The sequence below is a fragment of the Eulemur rufifrons genome, chromosome 3 (genome assembly GCF_041146395.1).
Source record: "Eulemur rufifrons isolate Redbay chromosome 3, OSU_ERuf_1, whole genome shotgun sequence".
NCBI classification, from domain to species: Eukaryota; Metazoa; Chordata; class Mammalia; order Primates; family Lemuridae; genus Eulemur; species Eulemur rufifrons.
This window is the reverse complement of record NC_090985.1, coordinates 97,488,497-97,512,561: the sequence shown is the minus strand read 5'-3', so window position 1 is coordinate 97,512,561 and position 24,065 is coordinate 97,488,497. Positions and strand designations below refer to the sequence as shown.

Below are 24,065 nucleotides of genomic sequence, written 5' to 3'. Positions count from 1 at the left end.
AGAACACACACAGCTTTTATCGATCAAGTTCACCATCTTATATTTGTATGGTTCACGGACCCCAAAAACAATTACAATACTTACATCAAAGATCACTGATCACAGATCACCATAACAGATACAATAATAATGAGAAACTTGAAATATTGTGATAATTATCAAAATGTGACACAGAGACACGAAGTGAATCCATGCTGTTGGAAAAATAGCACTGATAGACTTGTTCAATGCAGGGTTCCCACAGACCTTCAATTTGTAAAAAACGCAATGTCGGCAAAGCATTGTAAAGTGAAGCACAATTAAACAAGTTATGCCTGTACTTACTATATAATAAACATTTCCTCACATTATTATTTATCCCAAAAGAGCATAATTTTAACTCATACCATATTATTTAGCTTGAGATGAAACTTAATGGTTTCATCATACTCAGATAAGGATTATGTGTGTGTATATATACACACACATGTATATGTCTTTTTTATGATTGAACATTTAATCTCTTTATTTTACCACTTCTGCATATGATACTATAGTATATAGTCTGACATATGCCTTTGACCACATCTTTTCTTATTTTCTTAGCCTAGAAAATTAGAAATTGAATTTAAGGGTCAGAATATGAAACTTTTAAGGCTCTGGAAGCATACTGCCAAATTTCATTCCCCAAACGTACCAATTTTCACTCCCATGAAAGTTAAGGCAATTGGGAAGTTAGAGGGAACATTCTATAATACTACCCTCACTTCTAACATCAACTATAGAGTTTGGGGGTCCCTGAGACCACTATCAAGGCTTAATAATTCACTAGAAGGACTCATAGAACTCACTGAAAGCTGAATAAACATAAGGAAAGGTAATCCATAGTAGTAATATAAAAAACACAAGCTAAAATTAGATGTTTACTCATGGTTACTCAATTACAGTTTATTATAGAGAAAGAATACAGATTAAAAAAGAGACACATAGGGCAGAGTCCAGGAAAAGCACCAAACATGAAACATCCAGTTGTTCTCTCCCAACCTGGAAGAGTCAGGACACTTTCTCTGCATTGATGTGTGACAGTGTGGGGAGAGTATTGCCAAGCAGGGAAGCTTACCTAAGCCTTGGTGTTCAGAGTCTTTCTTAGGGTTCCATCATGTAGGGAGTCCATGTGGCTGATCTCAGTCTCCAGCATCTCAGGAGGTCACTTGATACCTTCTGACCCATAGCCCCCCCACCCTAAGACACATTGTTACTGTCTGGCTGGCCTGAGGTCCCCAAGCAAACAAAGACACACCTATCATGCATGATGCTCCAAGGGTATAGAGATTACCTCTCAGAAGCCAAGGCAAAGGCCACACTTCTCTGGGTAAAGTTAAATTCTTTACTATCCTTCGGCAATTTAGGAAAATGCCCATCTCACTGACCTCAGTGTTGAATATGGCCGTTAAAGAGAATATCTTTGACAATTTTCTGGCAGAATAAATACCTAATTTTAGCTTACTGGTATGGATTACCTTTGCTTATATTTATTCACCATTTGTATTTTGTCTTTTGTGATTTGTATATTTGTCTTTTATACATTTCTTTGCAATATTAGTATATTTCTTTTTTCTCCCTTCACCCACCCTTCCCAGCCATGTTAGTATATTTCTAATTAACTTTCATGAGTCTTTTATATCTTCCTCTTAAATTAACGATTACATATGATTTACTTAAATATGCCTTAGTTGTGGTTGATGCCTTTTTCATTCATTCCTTCATGTATACATGTAACTAATATCCATAGCTTATATCCCATAATTCAGGTACTCTTATGGCACACACTTTTTATTGTGCTTTATATTAATATTAAAATTATTTGTTTTTATATTAAATTCTTTAAGAGAAATATTTGTATTTTATAACTTTCTCAAATCTCTGTAGCATCTGATGCTGACCCCTTATACTTTCAATAAATAATGATTGAAGTAAATTGACCTCCTTTAGTTTTGCATAGCTTTGCATAGCTGTTAAATTGTTTATTTCTTTTGCTCATTTTCAGCCACCAAGCTTCTGATAAGATCCTTATCACTGCAACACTTGAAAGAGAAGTGACTCTATGGGCCTCCCTCTAGCAAAGTGTGAGCCTGTTTTTTTACTGCCTTTCTCTTTTGTTTGTTGCTCTGAAGGGAATGTTCCTCAACAGTGCTGTGGTTCTACTTGCTACAAACCTGTGGCAGGCCCTGTGTCTCCAGCCTGATGGGAGCTGCACTGGAGTGGGAAACCAGTCTGAAAAATCCTACTGGAAAGTGCATAAAATCAGCTCTGGGATTTGCATGTTTGAAAGTGTGAAAAATGCACAGATGTATCTAAGGATTAAGGATGGCCGGTGTGATGGAACAGTAAGCATCTGCTCCTATTTCTCTCAGCAAATGTTTAAGACATTTGCCGATAATAAACCTGAGAACAGCACTTTCTGAGTGGTTTTAGGAAATTGGATGTTATCAGTGGTGGTCCCCGCTTGACTGGCATTTTTAATAAGTGAGGAGGGCAAGCCACATGCCTGGTATAAGAGAGGGTTCCTGACTCTACAGACAGTGCTTCTGAAACACAATGTGCATACATATCACCTGGGAATTGTGTTAGAAAGCAGATTCTGATTCAGAAAGACTCGCGTGGGACCCGAGTGTCTACATTTCTAACAAGCTCTCGGCTGTTGCTGCTGATGCTGGTCTGCAAACAACACTTTGAGAACCAAGGTTCTATAAAGTCCCAGCTCAACAATGTTTCCTTACTGCTCCTTTTGGTGCCCAAATTTCCACCGTTGGAAACCTTGTACTTTGACTAAGGAAGTAATTTTAAATTCTAAATATTAAGGGTTTTTCTTTAACATTGTGAGCCTTAGGAGGGGATTTGGAAGGCAGCCAACATGACAGCTTTTATATATCCATAATCCTATGGGGTGAAGAACATATAAGGTTGCACATTTGACTTTCCTATTAATGCTCTCTCCGTCTACTCTGGTTTAAATAGTTTAATTTAAACCAAATTTTTTGGATAAATTCAGAGGTCCTCCCTCTCTCTTCTCTTTACCAGTATGACATGTAGCTATATGGGGGATCTTGCATGAGCTTGTGGGGGTCAGGAGAGGGAGGGCTTAGATCTTTTGTCGTCCTCTGGGCCCCTGTCTTTCCTGCAAACTGGTAAGTTTGTGTCTGGTAAGCTGCACTAATATTCACAAAGCAAAAGGGAAAAGCACATGCACACACACACATTTAATTAACATCCCTGATTGACTTACAAGTATAAAACCTTCCTTTTCTAGGGCTTTTAGGAGTATTCAGAACCATGAGGTAAATTGTCACGATATGCTACATGCTATGGTGTGTGTCTTGATGCATTTGCATTCCTATAAAGAAGATACCTGAGGCTGGTTAATTTATAAAGAAAAGAGGTTTATTTGACTTATGGTTCTGCAGGCTGTATAAGAAGCATGCTGCCAGCATCTTCTGGTCAGGGCTTCAGGGAGCTTCTAATCATGGTAGAAGATGAAGGGGGAGCAGGTGTGTCACGTGAGGATGGCACCAAGTTGTTCATGAGTGATCCACCCCCATGACCCAAACATCGCCCACTAGGCCCCGTCTTCAACCTTGGGGATCCCATTTTGACATGAGATTTGGAGGGACAAACACCTAAACTATATCAGTGTGTATCTTTGGAAGTTGATGGGCAGTTTCTGGGGGCTCAGGTAAGTGTCACCCCAAAGTGGGAGATGGGCTGGCATTGGAAATTTGTATCATCCCTGAACAGCAACCAAAGGGACAGCTCAGTGGTCAGTTACCTTCTGTTTAACAGCCTCATACTCAAGTTGGATGGCAGTTTTCATGGTTCTTCGGTTCCTCCCTTTCCAGTTTGTGTGCACCTCTCTGTGTCTTCCATTTTTTTCCTAGTGTGTTGGTTATCTTGTCCTTCCCAGTGAATACACTTCCTCTGTAAATTTATAATGAAATCTTTCTGTCTTACACTAAATACTTGTGGTTTTTCTTCTTCTTCCTATTTGCGCTATGGATGACTCAGCTGTATCTGAGTAGGCTGAGAGAATGGAAGAAGTCCTTGGTGTTCAGTTGAAAGAATCTGGTAAGCATAGGAAGATGGGTAGAAATGTACCGATTAAAACAGAAGTAGTATCCTGCCACAAAGGAACTGTTGCCATGCTCATTCTTCAGATGCAGAAGCTGAGTGTGAGCCTGGTTAAGTAATTCACTCAGAGTCCCCCAGGTAGTGTTAGAGCTGAGACTTCATCCAGGTTCGGGTCACTTACTAAGCCCCTATTGTGGAGTATTGAGGATAAAAGAATGGAGACACTGGGTTGACCCCCATGAGGAGACCAGGGTCAGGATTCATGGCAGGGAGGGCGGTGATTCCAAGTACCAAACCAAGATTTTCTTCTTCAGCAATTTTCCAAGAATGAGCCTTGTTGACAGCTTGCCGTGGAGAGATTTGGTCTGAAATAAATAGGTGGGAGAACCTCTGTGCCATTCTAGCCTGTGTTGTGCTTTGTGTCAGTGCTGGGAACCCTTTCTCTTTCCGCTCACTGAAAGCCATCTCAGGATGAAACGCTAGGTTCAGGATTTCCTGTGCACTTTGGAACGGAGGCAGGCAATCATGCATTGGCATTTTAAACCCAAGTATTAATGTTCTTAAGAATATTTCACAATATGTAAAAAAGCAGAGGCATCTGCTGTTTGGTTTTGGACAGAGAGAACCAAAAGGGAGAACCCAGTGAAATAAAGGCAAAGGAGCATAAATCTTTTGGTTACACAGAATTTGATGTAGAGAACCTTAAAATAAGGAATACAGGGCATGAGGCAGAGATTCTCTGGGCATTTTGGAGATGAACATGCCACATCTTGGTTACATGTGATTTGTCCAGAGGGTTAAGGTCACTCCTCTGAGGCCTCTCAAGACAACAGACGTGTATGAAGCAAGAGCGGAATAGAAAAGAGACTGGTAAGGGGAGCCGTATAAAAGGGCAAACCAGAAATAACAGGTCCATATATGTTGAGTTGATATTCAAAATACTGCATTTAACAACCAGTTAAGTACAATACAACTCCTAGAGTGCAACTCTGGGGAAAGTCAAGGAGCAAGGAGCCTTGGGGGTCTAGGACGGGGATGAGGCATTGCCTGGCTATGCTATCAAGGCCCCATTTTTCCTGCTGGGATCCAGCTTAACTCTGGAGAGGTCTGTGACCTGCAGGGGCTCTCCCATTCTGGGGCAGCCAGAACCTCAGAGAGACACAAAGGGCTCAGACTATGGTAATTCACCATCCGATATGAAAGTGTTTCAGTATTTAAAAAATGGGTATGGCTGTACCAATGTGTACTGGTTCAATATCAACCCCCAGCATAAAGTGAGGTGGGCATAATCCTTGAGGATTGCAGAAGAAATACTGTTACTATGTATTATTTTATACATTGGTAAAAATCTTTGTCTTAAGGTTTGGGAGGTCTTCCTGGCCATTGACGTACTTACAGGTCAGTAACTTTTGCCCATCTACTTCTTGAACTCAGAGGTGCAAACATTCTGTAGAGGTTTCTAGCTTACTGTTATTTCTGTTAAAAAATCCCAAACCTGTTCGTGAAAAAATTGTTACATTGGAAAGTTATTGCAATAAAGATTTGAAATTTTAAGGAGCCTGTCCACAAAGCCAGATTTTCCTGAATACTCTGTAAATTGTAGGAAAGTGTGCCACTACTCTGGCCAGTGGTGAATTCCCTGATACCATAACCATAACAGCAAGGAAAGCAAAGAGAGGAGGCAGGCTGTATTTTAGTGCTCAGCATGTGGCCAAGGCTGAACAAGCTGTCTCACATTTGTAGTGACACTCCTTAACCCTAAGATTACATAGCAGTCAGGTAAGCAAATAGCAGCAATAGGTCTTCACCTAAAACTGACCTTTGTAAATGATCTTATGACTTCTTTTGTGTAGTTACTAAAAGATTGAATGGATTGAAGAGTTTCTATTCTAAATTTAATGCTTTTAATTTTAGAGGACTAAAAGTAATATCTTTTCTTCACCCCTCACTACATTTGTGACTGAGACCTTTATAACAAAAACAGATTAACAAGAGAATAGCATATAAATTTATTTAATATAAATTTTATGTAGCACAGGAGCCTCCAGAAATGAAGACCCAAAACCCAAGGAAAACTGTCATTTTAAGGACAGTCATACAAAGCTATGATTGGAGAACAAAGAGTATCATCTAATGATAATAAACTGTGGGGCCTGTCTGTTCAGATTCTTCTTAGAGTCCTTGTGTGGTATTTCTTCCCTCCAGGTATAGAGGAGGACACTTGTGACATGAGAATCTGTAGGGGAGAAAAAAGGGAGAAGGTCAGAGAGCGACCTTTCTAGGTTTTATGGCCAGATTCAGGGAAGAAGAGGCAAGGGAATTCTAGTTTCTGTGGCTCATTTCAGGGGAGGAAGAGGAGTGGGTAATTTCAGTTTGTATGGCTTGCTTCAAGAGAAAATGGGCAAGAGAAGTTCAGTGAGAACTTCCTTCTTCTATGTTTTTCTCAATTTCCTTCAGCTTAAAATACTTAGTATTTTAAGGTGCCATATTTCTGGGTAGTATTTCCTATATCCCATCATCATTATCAGGCATGGTCCAGATCATGCCTATCCTAGATTTTCATTGGCCCCTTGCCTATCCTAGATTTTCACTGGCCTCTCACACACCCTGTCACTGCACATTGGGGTCAGCTAGAGCTTTTCTTCTGGGTCCCATGTGGCTAGTTGTTTTGTGCATACCACACCTGTGTTATTAATATTAATAGAGGCCTAAAGGAGCACTCTGAGGCTACCTCCTGATGGTGTCTGTCACTCAAACATTGATTTTTAACCTTTACTCTGGTACTTTTATAGAGAGAAGAGCCTGCACAGAAAACTCATCATTTATATCTTCTGCTGCTTGTGTTGTAGTATTTCCTTTATATTATGACTTGTTTAATGACTCATTGATTTACTTGTCTGACTTTAAAATTCTTCATCTGAAATTTTTGTAGTGAGACATTTTAGTAAAAATGCATATGCTTCTTTGCTCTTAAGAACTAGTATTGATGCATAACAATGAAACATTATTTTTCATTTTCATTGTATCTGACCAGAAATGACTAGACTGGGATGGTATTATTCTTAAACAGATTGGTAATAATCCTCTTAATTACTGTAGTTTGCACATGTTTAAAGGCTGTGGTAAGGCATGCTTATAATCTCCAAAGGGATTTAAGATGCATTCAAAGGTAAATAGTAATGCATGCTCAGGTACCTTAATAATGCTTCAATCCTGGTAGCTGCTCAACAAATGCTTATTATAATAAATTGAATAAAAGTATTACTGGTTCCACTGTGTCTGCCATTGTACATTTGAAAACATTTTTTATAGGAAAACACAGATTTAAATCAAGTGACTCTGCTCCTATAACAAATATTTCTATTTGTTACCACAAAATTTTTATCCTGGAGGAGTAAATCACTTTAATAGATTTTGATGTAGTAGAGATTCAAGTAAGCAACAAACAGCATGCAGTTCACTAGAGACAATTGTAAAGCTGTTAATTTAAATAAGAAAAATAAGCCTCAAAACAACATGGGTAGAACTTGCTAAGCATGAGTACAAAAGAAAAAAGATGTAGGAGTTGTAGGAAAAACAAGCTCAAGAGTGACCAGCATATCAAAGGCACACACAGACACACCCCACACTAGCAGGATACTTGTATACGGGCAAGAGTTTAGTTTGTAGAAACTTGGAAAGATTTTGTCATTACAGATTTATCTAAGTTTGCCTCTTCACTCAAAATATATTTCTACACATGCAAACAGTTTAAAAATTAAAGGTAATTCATATTAAGTTGAAATATGAAAACATATGACAGTATATAAATGGGTTAATGCTAGACAAGTGGGTTGAAAAATATAAAATTCAGTGAAAGTCTTACTTAGTTTTATGTGACTAATTATAAATCATGTTTTACCTAATCAAAAATTTTTAAAGAAACTGATTTTAACAAAATGGCGTTTGCATATGTAGCCACATGCAAGATAAATTATTTTGTTTGAATTTTCTGCAAACTGGTCTGACATTTCACTATTATAGTAGACCACAGTCTATGCATTAGTTTTAATCTTTACAGAATGAAAGAGATTTGAAGACTATACAGAGTGCCTTGACTACAGCAATGAAGATTTCCCCCTCGGAAGCAAATTGGCTTTAAGAAAGGAATAAATTGTCAAGTGATTCACTTGGAAAAGAGAAGGCTGACAAGTACCATTAATAATACTCCAGTATACAGAATGTATTCTACTAGAATGCAGGCACCAGAGGGAGAAGAATCTTGTTTGCTCTCTTTGTTAAAATATCCCAAATTCTACAGCAAGACCTAGCATTTGGTGGGTGCTCAAAAAATACTGAATGTGAGAAGTTCAAAATACCACTTGGGTGATGGTAACTAGGAGTTGTCCATTCTTTAAAGGACCCAAATAGAGGGAAATGGGCATTAGATATTATGTTAGCTTGCGGTGGTGTGAGCATGCGTCAGATATTATAGCATGGCTTTGTCTAGTCAGCATTTGTTGCTAATACGAAGGAAGGCACACAGAGAGGAAAATCCTTTTGCATCCAGAAACCACATATATTTTCTTTTGTTTCTCATATACATTCTTTTAATTGGGTTAGCAATGAAGCAGAGATTTTTTTTTTTAATTTCAAAATTTTAAGAGGGTACAAATGTTTTTGATACATGGCTTGAGTCTGGACTATAAATATGCCCATCCCCCTAATAGTATTCATTGTACACATTAGGTGGGTTTTTGCCCATCCCTTCCCCCTCCCTCCCCCCTGTTGATTTCCAATGACTTTTACTTCCCTCTGTGCACTTGTGTGCCCATTGGTTAGTTCCAATTTATTAGAGTGTACATGTGGTGTTTGTTTTTCCATTCTTGAGATGTTACACATAGGGTAATAGTCTCGAGTTCTTTCCATATTGCTGCAAAAGGCATTAGTTTGTTCTTTTTTATGGATAAGTAGTACTCCATGGTATACATGTACCACATTTTATTAATCCATTCATGAATTTGTGGGCACTTGGGTTGATATCACATCTTTGCAATTCTGAATTGTGCTGCAATAACCATTCAAGTGAAGGTGTCTTTTTGATAAAACGACTTCTTGTCCTTTGGGTAGATATCCAGTAGTGGGATTGCTGGATTAAATGGTAGCTCTACTTTTAGTTCTTCAAGAAATCTCCATGGTGTATTCCACAGGGGTTGTACTAATTTGCAGTCCCACCAACAGTGTAAAAGCGTTCCTTTCTCTCTGCATCCATGCCAGCATCTATTATTTTTGGACTTTTTAATAAAAGCCATTCTAACTGGGGTAAGCTGATATCTCATTGTGATTTTAATTTGCATTTCCCTTATGATTAGTGATATTGAGCATTTTTCATATGTTTGTTGGCCATTTGTCTATCTTCTTTGGAAAAACTTCTATTCATGTCTTTTGTCCACTTTTTAATGGGGTTGTTTGTTTTTTCCTGCTCATTTACTTGAATTCTTTGTAGATTCTGGTTATTAGCCCTTTATCAGATGTATAGATTGAGAATATTCTCCCATTCTGTCGGTTGTCTATTTGCTCTGTTAATTATTTCCTTAGCTGTGCAGAAGCTTTTTAATTTAATCAAGTCTCATTTATTTGTTTTTTTTTGTTGATGTAATTGTCACTGGGGACTTAGACATGAATTTTTTGCCTAGACCAAGGCCTAGAAGAGTTTTTCCTGTATTTTCTTCTATAATTCTTATGGTTTCATGTATTACATTTAAGTATTTTATCCATATTGAATTACTTTTTGTGAGTGGTGAGAGACAGGGGTCCTGTTTCATTCTTCTGCATGTGGCTATTCAGTTTTTGTAGCACCATTTATTGAATAGGGTTTCTTTTTCCCAGTGTACATTATTGTGTGCTTTGTCAAAGACCAGTTGGCTGTAGGTAGATGGTTTTATGTTTGGGTTCTCTATTCTGTTCCATTGATCTATGTCTCTATTTTTGTACCAGTACCATACTGTTTTGATTACTATAGCCATATACTATAGTTTGAAGTCTGGTAATGTGATGCCTCCAGATTTTTTTTCTTTTACTTTTTTCTTTTTACTTAGGGTTGCTTTGGCTATTCAGGCTCTTTTCTGTTTCTAAATGAAGCACAGAAGTATTTTTTCTAGGTCTGTGAAATGTGCTATTGGTATTTTGATAGTGATTGCATTGAATCTGTAAATTAGTTTGGGTAGTATGGACATTTAGCAATGTTAATTCTACCGATCCATGAGCAGGATATGTTTCTCCATTTTTTTATGTCATCTACTGTTTCTTTCCTCAGTGTTTCATAGTTCTCCTTGTGGAGATTTTTACCTCCTTAGTTAAGTATATTCCTAGGTATTTGATTTTCTTTGTACCTATTGTGAATAGTATTGAGTCTTTGATTTGACTCTCAACTTGACTGTTATTGGTATATAGCAGTGCTACTGATTTGTGTACATTGATTTATATCCTGAGATGTTGCTGAATTTATTTATCAATTCCAGGAATCTCTTGGTGGAGTCTTTGGGGTTTTCTATAATAGATATAAGATCATATTGTCAGTAAAAAGTGATAGTTTGACCTCCTCTTTCCTGATTTGGAAACCCTTTATTTCTTTCTCTTGCCTGATTGCTATGGCTAGGACTTCCAACATTGTTGAATAGGAGTGGTGACAGGGTTCATCCTTGTCTTGTCCCAGCTGTTAGTGGGAATGCTTTCAACTTTTCCCCATTAAGTATGATATTGGCTGTGTATTTGTCAGATATGGCTTTTATAATTGTAAGATATGTTCCTTCTATGCCTAATCTGTTGAAGGGTTTTAACATGAAAGGATGCTGAATTTTGTTGAATGCTTTTTCTGCATCTATTGAGATGATAATATGGTCATTGGTTTTGCATCTATTTATGTGCTGAGTCATATTTATTGATTTACATGTGTTGACCCATCCTTGCATCCCTAAGGGGAAGCCACTTGGTTATGGTGGATTATTATTTTGATATATTGTTGATTCAGTTTGGTAATATTTTCTTGAGGATTTTTGCATCTATATTCATAAAGGATGTTGGTCTATAGTTTTCTTTTTTTGTTGTGTCCTTTCCTGGCTTTGGTTTCAAGGTGATACTGACTCTGAAGAATGAGTTGGGGAGGATTCCCTCCTTTTCAATGTTATGGAATAATTTTTGCACTATGGGTACTGGGTTTTCTTTGTAGGTATGGTAGAATTTGTAATTCAGTTCAAGGAATCTTTTGATTTCATCTTAATTTCATTATTGACCCAGTAATCATTCAGTAGCAGGTTATTTAATTTTCATGATTTTGGAATTGTCACTCTTGGAATTTATTTCTAGTTTTAATCCACTATGGTCTGAGAAGATACATGGTATAATTTTACTTTTCTTAAATTTGTTGAGACATATTTTGTGGCCTAAGATATGATCAGTCTTGGAGAATGTCCTATGGCTGATGAGAGGAATGTATATTCAGTAGTGTTTTAGCAGAATGTTCTGTCAGTATCTTTTAGGTCCATTTGTTCTAGGGTCCCAATTAAGTCCAGTGTTTCATTATTTATTTTCTGCTTTGATGATCTTTCCAGCTCTGATAGTATGGTGTTGAAGTCCCTGGCAATTATGATGCTATTATTAATTTCCTTGCTTAGCTCTGGTAGAACTTGTTCTATGTATCTGGGAGTTTCTGTGTTAGATGGATAAATACTTAGGATTGTTATGTCTTCTTGTTTAATTGCTCCCTTTACCATTATATAATGACCATCTTTCTCTTTCTCAACTGTTGTTGACTTAAAGTCAATTTTATTTGATATGAAAATGGCTATACCTGCTTTCTTTTGGCTTCTGTTTGCATGGAATATTTTCTTCCATCCTTTCACATTGAGACTGTGTGTGTCTTTGAGGTTAAGATCTGTATCCTGGAGACAGAAGATATTTGGGTTACATTTTTTTCATCCACTCAGCCAGTCTATGCCTTTTGAGTGGTGCATTTAAACCATTAATGTTAAGAGATAGAGTTGATATGTAAGATGCTATTCTGTTCATCATGTTGGGTAATACCTTATTGCTTTGTTTTTCTACTACGGTATTGTTTTATAGGAGTTTTAAGCTTTAGTTTTTTGGTTAGTTTTATACTGGTGGATATGTATTGTTCTCATTTGAGTATAATGCGGTTCTGAGTATTTCCTGCAGGGCAGGTCTGGTAATGACAAATTCCCACAGTGTTTGTTTGTCTGGAAAAGAATTAATTTCCACATAAATTGTGAAACTCTAGCAGTTCTAATCTAGCAGTTGTTCTTTTTTTTTTTTTTTTTGTTGAGACAGAGTCTCACTTTGTTGCCCAGGCTAGAGTGAGTGCCGTGGCGTCAGCTTAGCTCACAGCAACCTCAGACTCCTCGGCTTAAGCGATCCTACTGCCTCAGCCTCCCGAGTAGCTGGGACTACAGGCATGCGCCACTATGCCCGGCTAATTTTTTCTATATAGATTTTTAGTTGTCCATATAATGTCGTTCTATTTTTAGTAGAGACGGGGTCTCGCTCAGGCTGGTCTCGAACTCCCGACCTTGAGCAATCCACCCGCCTCGGCCTCCCAGAGTGCTAGGATTACAGGCGTGAGCCACCGCGCCCGGCCGCAGTTGTTCTGTTTGAGAAGATTGTAGATGGGGTCTCACTCCTTTTTGGCTTGTAACATTTCCACTGAGAATTCTGCTATTAGCCTGATGGGTTTTCTCTTGTAGGTCAGTTGTTGCTTACATCTTGCTGCTTGTAGAATTTTCTCCTTCATTTTGACTTTCACCAGGTTCATTACTGTGTGTATTGGAGATGTCCTATTTGCTATGTATCTTCTTGGTATTTAATGACTATCTTGTATCTAGATGTCTATATCTCTGGCGATACCAGGGAAGTTTTCCTCAATAAGTCCCACGATTAGATTTTCCATGCTTTTAGCTCTTTCTTCTTTTCCTTCAGGGATACCTATAATTTTTACATCAGTTCACTTTGCATAGTCCCATATCCCTCTCGGTGATTGCTTGACCTTTTTGTTTTCTGCCTCATTAATTGACTGGTTAGCTCAGGAGCCTTCTCTTCAAGCTCTGAGGTCATTTCTTCTCCTTGGTTCTGTCTGTTACTTAACCTTTCTGATATGTTTTGAAATTCCCTAAATGACTCTTTCATTTCTTTAATTTTTTTTTTCCATAAGTGTGCTTGTTTATGTTTTTTAATTTTTTTTAATCAGCATAATACAGGGGTACAAATGTTTAGGTTACATATATTGCCCTTGCCCCACCCAAGTCAGAGCTTCAAGCGTATCTGTCCCTCAGATGATGAGCACCCTACCCATTACGTGTGTATAAACACTTCCCCTCCTCCCCCCTCCCATCTTCCCAACACCTGATGAATGTTATTACTATATATCGCTTAGGTATTGTTCAGTTAATACCAATTTGATGGTGAGTACATGTGGTGCTTACTTTCCCATTCTTGGGATACTTCACTTAGTAGAATGGGCTTCAGCTCTATCCAGGATAATACAAGAGGTGCTATATCACCATTGTTTCTTTGTGGCTGAGTAGAACTCCATGGTATACATATACCACATTTATTAATCCACACATGTATTAATTGGCACTTGAGTTGTTTCCACATCTTTGCAATTGTGAATTGTGCTGCTGTAAACATTCTAGTGCAGATGACTTTTTTACAGAATTTCTTTTGTTCTTTTGGGCAGATGCCCAGTAATGGGATTGCTGGATCAAATGATAGCTCTACCTGTATCTCTTTGAGGTATCTCCATATTGCTTTCCACAGAGGTTGTACTAGTTTACGGTCCCATGCGCAGTGTATGAGTGTTCCTATTTCTCTGCATCCATGCCAGCATTTATTGTTTTGGGACTTTTTGATAAAGGCCATTCTCACTGGAGAGAAGTGATATCTCATTGTGGTTTTGATTTGCATTTCTCTGATGATTAGAGATGTGGAGCATTTTTTAATAAGTTTGTTAGCCATTAGTCTATCTTCTTTTGAAAAGTTTCTGTTTATGTTCTTTGCCAACTTTTTGATAGGGTTGTTTGATTTTTTTTTCTGGTTGATTTTCCTGAGTTCTATGTAGATTCTAGTTATCAGCCCTGTATCCGATGTGTAACATGTGAATGTTTTTCTCCCATTCTATAGGATGTCTGTTTGCTCTTGTGATAGTTTCCTGGGCTGTGCAGAAACTTTTTAATTTGATCTGGCCCCATTTATTTATTTTTGTTGTTGCTGTGATTGCCTTTGTGGTCTTCTTCACAAATTTTTTCTATAGGCTAATGCCTGCAAGAGATTTCCCAACATTTTCTTCTAGAATTCTTACAGTTTCACACCTTAGTTTTAAGTCTGTTATCCACCGTGCATTGATTTTTGTGATAGGTGAGAGGTGCATATCCTCTTTCAGTCTTCTACAATTTTCCAAGCACCATATATTGAATAAGGATTGTTTTCCCCAGTGTATGTTTTTATCTGCTTTATAAGATTAGATGGCTATATGAGGATGATTTTATATCTGGATTCTCAGGTCTGTTCCATTGGTCTATGTCTCTGTACTTATGCCAGTACCATGCTGTTTTAGTTACTATAGCCTTGTAGTAAAGCTTGAAGTCTGGTAAATTGATGCCTCCCAATTTTTTCTTTTTGCTTAAGATTGCTTTTGCTATATGGGGTCTTCTCTGGTTCCTTACGAAGTGTAGAATTATTTTTTTCTAGATCTGCAGAAATGATGTTGGTATTTTAATAGAGATTGCATTGAATCTGTAGATCACTTTGGGTAGTATAGACATTTTAGAAATGTTGATTCTCCAACCCATGAGCATGGTTTTCCACCATGGCTTTCCACCTGTTTACGTTCTCTCCTAGTTCCTTCCTCAGTCTTTCATAGTTCTCCCTGTAAAGATCTTTTACCTCATAAGTTAAATATATTCCTAGGTCTTTTACTTTCTTTGTTGCTGTGGTGAAGGGTATTGAGTCTTGGATTTGATTCTCAGATTGACTGTTGTTGGTGCATAGGAATGCTACTGATTTCTGTACATTGATTTTGTAACCTGAGACTTTGCTGAATTTGTTTATCAATTCCAGTAGTCTCATGGCAGAACCTTTGAGGTTTTCTAGATATAAAATCATATCATCAGCAAAGAGTGATAGTTTGATCTCTTTTGGCCCCATTTTAGATGCCCTTGATATCTTTCTATTGTGTGGCTAGGACTTCCAGCACTATGTTGAATAGAAGTGGTGATAAAGGGCAACATTGTCTGGTTCCAGTTTTAAGTGGGAATGCTTTCAATTTTTCCCCGTTCAGTATGATGTTGGCTGTGGGTTTGTCATATGTGGCTTGTATCATTTTTGGGTAAGTCCCATCTATGCCTATTTTGTTAGGCATTCTTATCATAAAAGCATGTTGAATTTTGTCAAATTCTTTTTTGCGTCTCTTGAGAGGATCATATGGTATTTGGTTTTGCTTCTATTTATGTGGTGAATTACATTTATAGATTTGAGTATGTTGAACCATCCCTGCATCTCTAGGATGAAGCCCATTTGGTCGTGATAGATTATTTTTTTGATAATCACCTGAGTTTGGTTTGCTAGGATTTTGTTGAGAATTTTTGCGTCTATATTCATAAGGGATATTGGTCTGTAGTTTTCTTTTTTTGTTGAGTCCTTACCTGGTTTAGGTATCAGAGTGATGTTGGCTTCACAAAATGTGTTGGGGAGGGTTCCTTCCTTCTTGATGTTATGGAATAATTTATGCAGGACAGGCACCAGTTCTTCTTTGTACATCTCGCAAAATTCGGGTGTGAAAACATCTGGTCCTGGACTTTTCTTTTTAGGAAGGTTTTTTATTGCTCTTTCAATTTCGGTGCTTGATATTGGTCTGTTCAGAAATTCTATTTCTTCCAGGTTGAGCCTAGGGAGGCTGTGTGTTTCTAAAAATTTGTCCATTTCCTCCACATTTTGCAGTTTGTGTGCATAAAAGTTTTTGCAATATTCATAGATGATATCTTGTATCTCTGTGATATCAGTTGTAATTTCTCCTTTTTTGTTCCTGATGGAGCTTATTAGAGATTTTTCTTTTCTGCTTTTCATTAATCTAGCCAAAGACGTGTCAATTTTGTTTATTTTTTTTCATAGAACCAACTTTTAGTTTTTTTAATCTTCCATATAGTTTTCTTATTGTCAATTTCATTTAGCTCTGATTTGATCTTATTAATTTCACTTCTTCTGCTGGGTTTGGGGTCGGTTTGTTCTTCTTTTTCCTGCTCTTTGAGTCGATTCATTAGGTTGTCTATTTGTGATCTTTCTGTCTTTTGTATATAAGCATTTATGGAAATAAACTTTCCTCTCAGGACTGCTTTAGCTGTGTCCCACAGATTTTGATAACTTGTGTTTCCTTTGTCATTTAATTCAAAGAATCTTTTGATTTCCATCTTGATTTCCTTGTTTATGAAATAATCATTCAGCAGAAGGTTGTTTAGTTTCCATGACTTTGTGCAGAGATGAGAGTTTCTGTTAGAGTTTATTCTAATTTTATTCCACTGTGTTCTGAGAAGATGCATGGTATAATTTCTATTTTTAAAATTTTTTTGAGACATTCTTTGTTGCCTAGGATATGGTCAATCTTAGAAAATGTCCCATGAGCTGATAAGAACAATGTATACTCAGTGGTTTTTGGGTAGAACATTCTGTAAATGTCAGTCAGGCCCATTTGTTCTAGAGTTCTATTTAAGTCCATTGTTTTTTTGTTTATTTTCTGTTTGGTGGATCTGTCCTGTTCTGTCAGAGGGGTGTTGAAGTCTCCAGATACTATAATATTGCTGTTTATCATTTTGTTTAGATCAAATAGGATTTGCTTTATGAATCTGGGTGTACCTGAGTTAGGTGCATAAATATTTAGAATTGTCATGTCTTCTTGTTGAATTGTACCCATCACCGTTATGTAGTGACCCTCTTTGTCTTTCACTACATTTGTTGATTTGAAGACGTAAGTTATCTGAAATCAGAACTGCCACGCCAGCTTTCTTTTGGCTTCTCTTTGCTTAAAATATTGTTTTTCTCCCTTCACCTTGAGTATGAATGCATTCTTGTGGGTTAGATATGTTTCCTTAAGACTGCAGATACTTGGTTTGCATATATTTATCCATTCAGCCAGTCTATGTCTCTTCAGTGGGCAGTTCAAGCCATTCACATTTATTGAGAGAATTGGTAAGTAGGGAAGATTTATGTTCATCCTGTTGAGTTAACTTTGTTGCTTTGTTTTCTCTCTTGAGCTATTGTGGTATCTGGCTTTTGACCTTTAGCTTTTGGGTGATTTTACATTCATGAGTGTTTGTTATGCTGATCCATGTGTAACACTGTTTTGAGTACTTCCTGAAGGGCAGGTCTTGTCTTGATGATTTCCCCGAGTCTTTGCTTGTCTGAGAAGATCTTTATTTCTCCTTTGTATAGAAAACTTAGTTTTTCAGGGTATAAGATTATAGGCTGGGCATTATTCTGGTTCAGAAGAATGAGAATGGGGCCCCAGTCTCTTCTTGCTTGCAAGGTCTCAGTTGAGAAGTCTGCCATATGTAGGTTACCTGCTTCTTTCACCTTACTGCTCATAGGAGGACCTCTTTGGTGGTTATTCTGGTATTCTGATGATGGTGTGTTGTGATGTCTTCCTGTTTGCAATGAATCTCCCACCAGTCCTTTGAGCTTCTTGTACCTGGATATCTAGATTTTTAGCAAGGCCTGGGAAATTTTCCTCTATTATATCTTAAAATAGCTTATCCAACCCTTGTGTATTTTCTTCTTCACCCTCAGGGATACCTGTGATTCTCACATTACGCCTCTTCACATAATCCCACATTTGTCATAGGCTTTGCTCTTTTTTCTTATTTCTCTGCTCTATCTCTGTGACTAACTTATTTAATTGAAAGGTGTTATCTTCAATCCCTGAGATTCTTTCTTCTATTCGATCTACTCTGTTCTTGAGGCTTTCTGCTGTGTTTTGTAATTCCTTGAATAACTTCATTTCCAGGAGTTTGGTTTCATTTTTCTTTAATATTTCAACTTCTTTAGTGATTTTTTCTTCCAATTCCTGGAATTTTTTTTGTGTGTGTGTGGTTTCATTGTGTTGGTTATCCATTTTTTCTTACATATCATTGAGTTTTCTTATATTTTATGTTTGAAATTCTTCTGCCATTTTAGTGTTCTGAATTTCATGGATGTCCATTGCTAGAGAGCAGGTGTTCCTTTTTGGGGGTTTGCTTTCCATTTGATTCTTCATACTTCCAGAGTTCTTTCACTGATTCCTTCCCATCTGTATCAGCTGTTGCTTCTTACTTTTAGATTTTCATTTGGATAATGACATACCATGTTTAGTCTCTGAGCCAGTAGCTGGTATTTGTGGGTCATATTCGACCACACCCTTTATGATAAGTCAATAGATGCAGTTAAAGGGTGTGCAGTATGATCTGCCTGTCAGCAGGTGGCGCTTGCTGAGAGGAGCAGGCTGCAGTGTTGTTTTTCGGTCCTGTAACCAGCTCTTGTTCCTCTCGAGAGGCATTCTAGTGCCTCAGGTGGAGGTGGGGCCCTGGGACTTCCAGGTGTGTCCTTATTCTCCACCTCAGTAGGAGCAGTTGGGGGAGTCAGTCTGGGCAGAGCTGGGTTGGGTGAGCCTGCCCTCAAGCACCACAAATGCTGTTAGCAGGGGTCAAAGTTCTGTTCTCTGCTTCTGGGCAAAGCTTCCAGGGAGAGGCTGAAATGGCCCCACTCAGCTGAAAAGTCTATGTGTTGGGGGTGAGGCTGTCTGAGACCTGCAGTCTGGAGGAGGCCTTGCTCCTTTCCACCTCCCCTATTCTGTAATTTCTTCTGGGTCTCTGCCAGATGGCAGGACCTCAAGCCAGTGGATCTTCTCTGTCCTGGAGGGTCCCTGTGTATGATCGCATCCTCAGCTGAGTGTACGGCCCTCTTAAGTAAGGAGGGTTGCCCCTTAAGCATGCTGATCTGCCCTTGAAGGCATACACACCTCAGTAGGCTTGTTCATAAATATCCCTTCTGTGTCCTGGGGCAATGCAATTGAGACCTGGGTGTATGGGATATGGTCTTCAGGCCTGTCCCCTGGGCCCTGGAGATCGATCCCTGACCCTGCCTGGGAGAGGAGTGCTGGTCTCAAGTCACCCACAGAGAGCCCAAGCTGGATCAATGTCTCTCCACCTTGGGATTTGCCCCACTCTCCGGTAGTCACCAGGCAAGCAGCACCTGGGAGGGCTGATGGGTAGGGGGCTCACAGTCTGAGTACCCCTCAGTCTTCTCTAGGGCCCCAAAGGGAAAGGTCCTGTTCCCTGCAGATCCCTCCGGGTGGTGACTAAATTGCCTCTCTTCACAGCCAGGAGTAGGAAAGGAGAAGGGGAGAATGAAGCAATACGGTGCCAGCCAATCGGCTCAGGTCTGTGGGCAAGAGGTGCCTTGAGGGAGCTGGGAGCCCCGTGCCCTGTCTGCAAGAGGATCACTGCTTAATGGTAGTGGCCATCTCTGGGCTGGTGTTGGCAGGGCAGGAGTCAACCAGCAGTCCGAGATGTAAGGGAGGGGAAATTTAACCACTTCACTTACCCTTGTCGCTGATCTCCAAGCCTCTTGGGGCCTTTCTCCTTCCAGTTCTCAACTTCTTACCGTGGAGTCTGCTGTAGTTTCAGGCACTCTTCTTTCTGACCCTCATTTGATCTGGGTTTGTCTGCCTGTTTATTTTTTTTTTTCTTTCTTCTAAAATCTGTCTTTCTTGCAGAGACACTCTGACTGGCAGTTTTTCTCACCTGCCATCTTAGCTCCGTCCCATTGCTTTAAGTTTTATTATATCCTTCCTTATGTTGTCCAGCTTTTTAGGGACCTTTTCATTAATTTCCTGAAATATACATTTTTTGGCTTCTTTTTGTTGGTTTTCAAGTTTATTTTCAATCCCATTTATCTTATTTGGTATCCATATTATGAATTCCATTTGGGTCATGTTGACAATTTCCTTGTTGGAGTTCACTCCTGTAGCTCCATTATGATCCCTTGGGGGTGTCGATCTGTTTTGATTTTTCACATTGCTAGGGTTCTTTTGCTGGGCTCTTCTCATCTGAAATCTCTTTTCTTGACTCAGGGCTAATAAATACTTTAGGGCATGTGTTCTTTGTTGGAAACTCTCTGGCTTAATTAGAAGAAGGGGAGATCCCTAGATGGCTCTTTTCCCCCATTACAAAATGTTGACATGGTGGGAGAAGGGCACATGCACTAAAAGTCTGTAATGCAGCTGTGCTGATTTGTTTTTCTCGCTTGTGATTGCCTCTGTTCAACCCTGTATTGGATGCTGTTTGTGATGTGTGTTGGGTTGTTCACCAGATAGTTGTAGGATGCTTTAGTTGGTACCTGGGCAAGATCCCCTCACTGAGTTTGTTGTTGTGGGACTGCTCTGCTTGGCCTCTCTCTGCATATGTGACAGTCGTAGGTGGGTGATATCTAGTCACTATTTGTTGAGTTCCTGAGCTGTGGGCATTTGCTTGATCCAGGTCCCAGTATACTGGCAGCTTGAGGCTTGGGGGGGAGTCTCTGATGGGGCATTGGACTTTGGGGCAGTTCTGCTGGCCCTGTGGCAATGGTGGGGGCTCTGGAGTGGGGTTTTGGTGTCCCAGTGCAGTGCTGGAATCTCGGAGCAGTGTCCCGGGCCTAGTGGGAACTCTGGAGGCACAGAGATGGAGTCTTGGGCTCCGACTTAAGAAATTCAGAGCCTGGACTGAGGAAGAGCCAGAAGCAGGATTTCTGATCAGGGCCTCAGAACCAGAAGCAGGGCTGTGAGAGTTGTAGGGTTGATCCGACCTAGAGGGCGGGGTCAGGACCGAGCAGGCGGCAGGCAGATTGGACCTGGAGGGCAGAGTTAGGGCCAAGGAGGTGTTGGGCATGGCTGCCAAGGCACTTGGTCAGAGGTTGGTTCCAGTGGCCCGGGACTATGGAATTCTCCCTGCACCCCCAAGGACTCACCAAAGCAATTGCTTAAAGCCTCACAGGTCAGAACCTGCAGTGTCCCAGTCAATTCCCTTGCTCAGATCTCATTGTATTGTAGGGGAGGGGTGGTTGATTTCCAGTCACAGGGTACATCTTAGTGGAGCTTCTGGTTAGTGTGCTTCTTCCCCAGCCTGATGGGCGTGATGTGAAGGCATAGTTAGTTGAGTCCTGTGGCAACCTGGAGCCATGCACCTGAGAACTCAGGAAGGCTTTAGCTGCAGCCTGGTCCCCACCCCGCATGCCTATTACCTGGTGCAGTGACTCTGAAGAAACCGTAGGCAGGTCCCGGTCCATCCAGATAGAGGTCTGTGGCAGTGGAGGGGGCCCTCTTACAACTTGGCCACAGTGCCTGCAGGGTGAGTGTGGTCCCCCAGCGAAAAGCAGAGATTTTGAAACGAAGGAAGGAAAGAGGGAATAAAGGAAACTTTAAAGGTTTATTGTTTTCAAATTTACTATATTAAATTTTATTTCCATTTTAATACTAATTATACTTAATGGAAGGTTAAAAATATCATTCCTTCAGCTGCTATTGGAGGGAACAAATACACACCCAACAGTGGTTTAGTGAACAACAGTGAATTTGTAATTCCATTCAAGTTATAGTTCAACTGTTTCTGTGAAGGCTCAGGAGAGGCCGATTGATTTGAGCAGAGTGAGTCAGGATAAGTTTCCTGGAATGGTGAGTTTTAGAGGGAACAATCCCACTTTTCATTATCAAAGAAGAGAGGGAAAGATATTACATGAGCAAATTATAAGGTTAAAAATTGTCAAAAAATACCCCAAAACAATATTTTTTTAGAGCTAACAAACATTTGTTGAGTTTCTTCTGAAAGGCAGAAACTTCTTGTTTCTAGGGCTACAGTACATATAGTAAGGCATGCTCCCTACCCTGAGGAAACTTGCAATGTTAAAGGGGAAAAGAACAATGTAAACAGAAAATTACACCATAATGTGTGAAGTACAATACCAGAGGTAAGTACCAAGTTCAGTGTTGGTATGGAAAGAGATATGTCTGGGCAAGAGTTTCCAGTTGTGTGAGTCAGGACAGTTGCTTGAAAACTTTAATGTAGAAAATGACATTGGTTTTTCAGTAAGGTATCTGTTCTAAGTTTGGAGAAATAGTGGGTTGGAAATGATCTTATAGTTCATAAATCCAGTTTCTTTGTTGAAAATGGGCTAGTTTGTGGAGAACCTAAAGTTTAGAAGAATAAATATGAGATTACCATAATGAAACACAGTTTGACTCAAAAGCCCACAGTTTACCTAATAGTATGCTTGTAATTCTAGCATGTTTTAGTATTCTTAGTTTGATTGATAGCTTTTTTTCCCCAGTCAAAATAATGCTTGTATACCTTGGTTTCTATCCAGTTGAAAGATTAGTTCCTTACAGGTCAGTAATAAATAAAGATTTATTTTATTATTATTATCATTATTGATGTTTTCTCCTTTCTGTCATTCTTGATAGGCATATGTATGCAAAGTCATGGAAAAGGCCTCTGGATATATACTGTTCTTCAGGCCCACACTGCTCTGTACTGGGGTGTCCCTGATTTTGTTTGTTCCTGGACATACCAGTTGTATATAATTTCAAATGAGGCTGATATTATAGTCTGAATATTTTAGGCAACATGAGGTTTGAGACTCCTGCATAGCTTCTGCTCTCAAGGTTCCTAACTTTGTGGCCAAATTGTAAAAAATGCAGCCCTCTTCCAGATCTAAATAAATGGGCAGATATAGGAAGACTCAAGGTTGTCAGTTCTTACCAGCTTGATATGTATATTCAATATAATCCCAACCAAAATTTCAGTAAGCCATTTTGTGGATATTAGTAAATTAGTCCTAAGTTTATAGGAAAAGGGAAAAGACTCAGAATAGTCAACACAATACTGAAGAAGAATAAAGTTTGAGGACTGACATTACCCAACTTTAAGATTGGGTAAAGCTATAGAAATCAAGGCAATGTGATATTGATGAAAGAAAAGACTCAGAGACCAATGGAACAGAATAGAGAGCACAGAAATATAGTCAGCTGACCTTTGACAAAGGAGCGAAGGCAATTCAATGAAGAAAGGATATACTTTTCAACAAATGGTGCTGGAACAATTAGATTTCCTTATGCAAAAACAATGAATGTAGAAACAGATCTTATGATTTTCACAGAATTGAACCTTCCCACTGAATGTTTATAGCAGCTTTATTCATAATCATCACAAACTGTAAACAACCAAGATGTCTTTCAGTAGGTGAATGAATAAACTGTAGTACATCCATACAATTGAATATTATTCAGCAATAAAAAGAAGTGAGATTTAAGCCATGAAAAACCATTGAAAAAACTTAAATGCTAAGTGTAAGAAGCCAGTGTGAAAAGGCTACATACATATTATATAATTCCAATTATATGAATTCTGGAAAATGCAAAGTTGTAGAGACAGTAAAATGATCAGTGGCTGCTTGGGGTTTGAGGGAAGGGTGGATAGGATGAATAGGTGAAGCATAGGGTATCCTTAGGGCAGTAAATTATTCTGTAAGCTACTGTAATAGTGGATACAAGACATTATGCATTTGTGAAAACCCATAGAACTGTACAGCATGAAGAATAAACCTTAATGTATGCAAATAAAAATATCATTTAGAAGGCCTGGAAGTCTCAGAAAAGAATGTAGATGATGATGAGACATCATACAAATGTATAAAAGATCTTCTATGAAGGGGATGGTGGGAAAAGGTGCTGACCTAATTATCTTTGGAAATGAATGGAATGGATAAGACTAAAAGCAAAAGGGAATTGCACCTAGGAACTGCACTCTGGTTGATAAAGTTGTTTCCCATGGCAATAAGTGTTAACAATTCTGATGATACTATATATATATATTGGAATGAAACAAGTAAGTGAATGGCAGATGGTGGGAGCC

General features: G+C 38.9%; 1 protein-coding gene across 1 annotated transcript in view; it reads left to right on the top strand.

Moving 5' to 3' along the window:
• The window catches only part of RP1 (RP1 axonemal microtubule associated), a 286,090-nt gene that overhangs the window by 92,338 nt on the left and 169,687 nt on the right, over nt 1-24,065 (top strand). The window contains exon 14 of the mRNA XM_069466500.1: nt 2,154-2,366. Within this exon, the coding sequence (XP_069322601.1) occupies nt 2,154-2,366 (213 nt within the window). The remainder of the gene's footprint in view (nt 1-2,153; nt 2,367-24,065) is intronic.